This window comes from Orycteropus afer, unplaced genomic scaffold (genome assembly GCF_000298275.1).
Source record: "Orycteropus afer afer isolate SDZICR_OR568_19922 unplaced genomic scaffold, OryAfe1.0 scaffold00017, whole genome shotgun sequence".
Classification (NCBI taxonomy): domain Eukaryota; kingdom Metazoa; phylum Chordata; class Mammalia; order Tubulidentata; family Orycteropodidae; genus Orycteropus; species Orycteropus afer.
Window position 1 is genome coordinate 15,449,023 of NW_006921604.1, and position 5,873 is coordinate 15,454,895.

A 5,873-nucleotide genomic window follows, 5' to 3' on the forward strand; every position below is an offset into this window, starting at 1 on the left:
CTAACCAGAAGGCTGGCGGTTCAAACCCACCAGCCACTCCTCGGAAGGAAGGTTGGGCAATCCTACTTCCGTAGTGATGCTGCCTCGGAAACCCAAGGAGGGGTCGCTATAAGTCGGGGACGACTCGACGGCAAATAACTACAACAATCCTCATGTGCAGGAATCCCTGGGTGGCAGAAGTGGATAAGCACTGGGCTATTAAAAGAAAGGCTGGCAGTTCAAAACTACTCAGAAGTGCCTCAGAAGAAAGACCTGGTGATCTGTTTCTGAAAGGTGACAGCCATAAAAACTCTACGGAGAACAGTTTGACTCTGAACCATGTGAGATCACTATGAGTCAGAGTTGATTCTGTGGCAACTAGTGAAAAAAAGAAACCACATGTGGCTATTGAGCACTTGAAATTTGAATTGAAACTAAATGAAATTGAGTAAGATTAAAATCGTGGTTCCTCTGTTGCTCTAGCCACATTTCACATACTCTATAGCCACACGTGGCTGGTGGCTTTGGTACTGGGTAACGCTGCTTTCATTCCACTTGGCCAGTGACTGAAAAATGAGTAGCAAGTAAAAGTCTGCTGGGGGGAGCTCCTAGGAAAATTCTTGCTTATAAAATGGGACAAATCAATTGACAACTCCCTGGTGTCCATTTGCCTGTAATGGACACACTGCCTGGAGGTACAGGAGCATCTTGTGCTTGTAAACTAACAAGCACAGAATGAAAACTAATTCACTAAGGATGTCAGAGCAGAAAACAGCAAGAACCTGTATCCAGGATGGCACTGCCTAGAACTGTGTCAGTCCGGGACTCACCTCCCATTTTCTTAAGTGAGAAGAAGAAATTCCTATGAGGGTAAGCTACTGTCACTGGAAATTCTGTAGCTCAACATCCTCCTAGCTGGTTCAGATCTATTAAAAAGCTTAGTTCGGTTAGGGCAAAATACTAAACAGCACTATCACTGGAGAATCAAAAATAGAACTTCATGACCATTGTGTTTGTTCATGCACTGACCTCAGAATGGGAATGATATCACATTTGTTGTACCTTCCTATGAAAGTGCCTGGCCATACAACATAGACATGTGCTTGAAGTCATTTTATCTTGACTTACACTAATCCATGGTGGACTCTCTACAGCTCTCACCTCCTACCTGAGGTTACAGGTTACATTTTTTGGCAGAAAATCATAAAGTATTCCTGTGAGGAATTTCCTAGGGCTGCCACAGCAAAATACTACAAGGAGGTGCTTTAAAGAACAGAAATTTATCTGCCCACAGTTCTGGAGGCTGAAAGTTCCAATCAGGGTCTTGGTCATGTGGATTCCTTCTGTAAACCCCTCTCCCAGTTCCTGGTGGCTGACTCAATCCTTGGCATTCCTTTGCTATTTATAGTTACATCTGCCTCTGCTATCACAGCTCTCCCTGTGTATATGTGTAACTTTTCTTTTTCCCCTTTTTATAAGAAGATACCACTCAGGACCCACCCACCCCACCCTACTCTAGTTTGACCTCATTAACATAACAAAAGAAAACCCTATATCCACTAAGGGTCACATTCATAGGTACAGTGGCTACTAGGATTTCAACATTTTCTTGGGGGACACAATTCAATCCCTAATACTCATGAACTTTTCTTCTTGAGAATAAAATCCTAACCCAATATGGAATTCACTGTTCAACAAAGAACTCTCAACATAAAAATTCAAAAAGTTGTAATTGCTATCTCCATTTTATAGATGAGGAAATTGAGGCATAGAGTAATTGCTCAAGACCACACACAAAAAGCAAAACTGAACAGCATGAGTTAGTCTCTTATTCATTAAGTTGCTTAACCAAGGACCTGCCATTTTCTTGTCCTAGACTAGAAGACTACAGGTAGATATAACATAGTTTAAGCCACTGGAGCTCACAGTCTAGTAATTTTTCTTTTATGTATCAATTATTATTGAACATCTGCCATATGCCTAGCCCTCTTCTGGGCAGGCAGAAATCAGTGAATAAGTTTGATAAAATCCTTGCCTTTGTGGAGTTTACTTTCTAATTGTGTGTGTGTGTGTGTGTGTGTGTGTGTTGGGGAGGTAAGGTAAGCAAAAGAGGGCAGATAGAAACTAATAAATTGAATTAATAATATTTTTTCACAAGTGCTGTGAAGAAAACAGAGGTATCTTAGAATGATCAGAGAAAATATTTTCTCTCAGGAGAAAATATTTGAGCCATGAATGCTGAGAAATGAGAACCAGTAAAGACAAGTGGGAAGAATGGCCCAGGTGGAGAAAAGAACAAGTGTAATGCTCTGTATTGGGAATGAGCCTGGCATATGGGAGGTCAGTAGTGAAGTCAGTGTGGCTGGAGCACAGGGCAGGGAAGGGAGAGGGCAGGGCACAGGGCAGATATGATGGGGAGGGAGGTACAGGCTGTGAGATGCACATGGGTTAAATGCTAACGTGTTATGGGAAGCCATGGGGAGTCTGCAGCAGGGGATGATGTGGCCTTTCATTTTTGAAAGATGAGTCTGAGAAGAGAGAAAAGTGAATACACTGTTAAGTATGAGTATACGAACCAAGCTTCTCATAATTAAACATCAACTTACCAGCATTCAGAATGAAGACAGAAAAACAGATGATGGCTGTTACATGAAATCCACCATCTAGTTCAGTAAGAAATCCACCAACCATGGGGCCCAAGATGAAACCCACACCCGATGCTGTATTAAATTGTCCCATTACCAGTGGCCGTTCCTTCTCTGCAACCAGATCAGAAAGCAGTGCTCTGGAGATCGAGAGTGTGTGCTTGAAAATACCTGTAAGGGGACAATGAACAAGCTCTGTAACTTTTCTTGGGTCAAAAGTATTTCACTTTTGATCCTGTACTGAACTGCAATCTCTGATGAAATTCTGACTTCCATTTTCTTTCAACTCCTAAGAAACTGCAGTCAGTTCCAGCTTAACTGCATTCCTGGTCTCTGTCTAATGATAGCACCACATCTATAGTTGGTCACCGTATCTCTAGTGACCAATTTCCTAGACCTTCAGCTTGTACCCTCCCTCTATGAATTATGAGTAGTCTCTGGCATCTAACTGCAATTCACTGATATGGTGGCTTCTGTATGCAGATTTACTACTAATAATTCATTCATTCTTCATTCATTCACACATTCAAAAAATATTTACTGCATGTCTACTCTGTGTCTAGTACTGACAATCAATCAATCAATTAATAAGAGAGAGAGCCAAATACCCCTGCCCTGGTAGAGCTTGCATTTTATTTGGAGGATAAAGGATCAGGTGGAATATAAAATCTATTTTAAAATATATTAGAAAGTGATAAGAACTCTAGAAAAAACAGAGCAACAAAGAAGAGATAGGGATGACATGGTGCTCTAACTCATATGAACTGATTTTCTACTAGCAACAGGCTTGTAAATTTGTTGACTTAACAAACTCAAAGTTCTGATGTGACTTTTAATATTAGATTAAAGTATAGTAATGACTCTATAGAACTTCTATTCTACTGATGAATAGGACTTGTGTATGCCTAGACACTAATATGCTGGACAAATACACTCATCAATATACTAAAGGAATCTCATAACACAGGTTGTCTCCTATTTTGTTCAACACAGAGTAAGAACTCAGTAAACTGAGTTGCTAGCAGGTCTGCTTGAATCACTCCAAACTATGATGTGACATGATGATTTTTGATGATCTGTCTGCAGAAACTGTTACACTGTACATTACTATGCCTGTGTCTGCCTTCAACACCTTAGTACTGGGTTCTAATCCCAGCTTTGCTTAAAAATTAGAGTGGGTGCTTGCCTCATTACTGGCCTTCTTTGTAAAGTAATCATATACGTCCTATTTGGCATTATGTAGACTGACTCTCTAGGCCTGTTTCCTTAAATGGGAGAAAGGATTTGGGAATAATGTGAGTTTTAATAGGTCTTACAGGAATTCTGTATTTTTGAAAACATATTATTGTCGGATTCACCGTACATACTTGAAGGAAGAAAATTATGGTAAGAACATCCTTTGAACAACCCAGACTAGCTCCTTTTGCCTTTTAAAGGTTGAGGACAGAGAGGACAGGGGGAAACCAAGTATCTAAATCTGGCACATTGAACTTCAGGTACATTTGAAACCAGGGGCTACATGGACCTGAACTCACAACTGCCTTTGGGCAGAAGAACCCTGGTGAAATCCTCAAGGGTTCCCTCATGTTTGTGGACCATCAAATACTGTGATGTTTGTGGACCATCAAATACATGAGAAAGGAAGAATTTTTGTGTATCGCTTTTATTGTTTGCAAAGATTAATGTTTATATAATAGGCCTATCACTATTCAAACTGGATTCATTTCATATCAAATCAAAAAATTTTACTCTTTCCCATAAATCTCTACACATTTTGGAAGAAATCTGTTTTCTGCCTTATTCCTCTCCCTCATAAATCCTTTGAATTATGAACAGTACTTAACATTGAATAGTGGAGTATATTACATTGTAGAAAGACATGCCAACCACACCAAGAACACAAAATAAATTTGGCATCAGACATGTATGGAAGAGATATAAATTTGAAGTGTGTGTGTGTGTGTGTGTGGGCGGGTAGTATTTGTTGGGATTATTGATTACAATTAAAGCAAAGACTTCACGAAGCATTTTCTTAAGCCAACAAGGCACAAGGTAAATATTGGAGGGTGAGTTCAACAGATCTTTTTAGAATAAGAATATACATCACAGAGTAAGCTGATCATCTTGTATGTCATAGAGACACTGTTTATGCTTTATTCATATGAGAAGTTAGTAAAATTTGACTGTCATATTGAATTATGATTGAATTGTGTCCCCAAAAAATATGTGTCAACCTGACTAGGCCACAATTCCTAGTATTGTGTAATTTCCTCCATTTTGTAATGTGTTGTAACCTTTGCCTGTGGTTAATGAGGCAGGATTAGGTTATGTTAAAAGGATTATGGTTTTTATATTAATGAGCCAAGATCAGGGTGGGATGTATCCTTTACTCATGTAACCACCTTTACTCAGGTCACAGCTCTGACCGAATGTAAGGGGAGTTTCCTGAGGAGTGGTCTGCATCTTACAAGAGATAAAAGGAGAGAAAAGCCAACAGAAAAGAAAGGACCTCAGCACCACCAAGAAAGAAGAGGAGTCAGGAACACAGCATGGACCTGGAGGCCCAGCTCAGACAACCTTCTAGAACCAAGGGAAGACTGAAGTCAAGATACATGGAGATCTCCAAGGAATGCTGGGTTCACAGATGTTGAAAGGAGACCAGGACTTTCTCCCAGAGCCAACAGAGAGAGAAAACCTTCCCCTATGGTCAATGCCCTGATTTTGGACTTTCAGTCTCTTAAACTGTGAGAACAAATTTCTGTGTATTAAAGGCATCCACTTGTGGTATCTCTGTCATAGCGGCACAAGATTAACTAAGTAGATAATGACCTTAGTTAAATACTAGCAGCTGCACTGGATGTGTGCAGAGGTACAGTATGGTAGACCTGCTGAAAAGGGTGGCAAAGTCTGTTAGTGCTCTAATGGGTAAAATGAGAAAAAAACAAAATTAAAAAAAAAAAAAAACTCCAGTGTCCTAATCACCTAAGAAAAACAAAAAGGGAATGAAGAGTTTCCACAATAACTACCTATCTGCCCAGCATTTAGACTACCTGGTCTCAGAGTCAGATCAAATCACAATGGTTTGAGGGTAGCCTTGAGAATACTGAGAATACTATTTCCAAAGGATAGACAAAATAAAAGCCATTTCACTGGCGGGGCAAGATGGCGGACTAGGCAGAAGGATTGCACAGACCCTCTTCAACAAAGAAAAGGGAAACCAATTAACACAGACACAGAAGATAATTGTGG

The 5,873-nt window shown here is 40.0% G+C and overlaps 1 protein-coding gene across 1 annotated transcript in view; it reads right to left on the reverse strand.

Moving 5' to 3' along the window:
- The window catches only part of MFSD9 (major facilitator superfamily domain containing 9), a 39,449-nt gene that overhangs the window by 2,671 nt on the left and 30,905 nt on the right, over window positions 1-5,873 (reverse strand). The window contains exon 5 of the mRNA XM_007959490.1: window positions 2,586-2,795. Within this exon, the coding sequence (XP_007957681.1) occupies window positions 2,586-2,795 (210 nt within the window). The remainder of the gene's footprint in view (window positions 1-2,585; window positions 2,796-5,873) is intronic.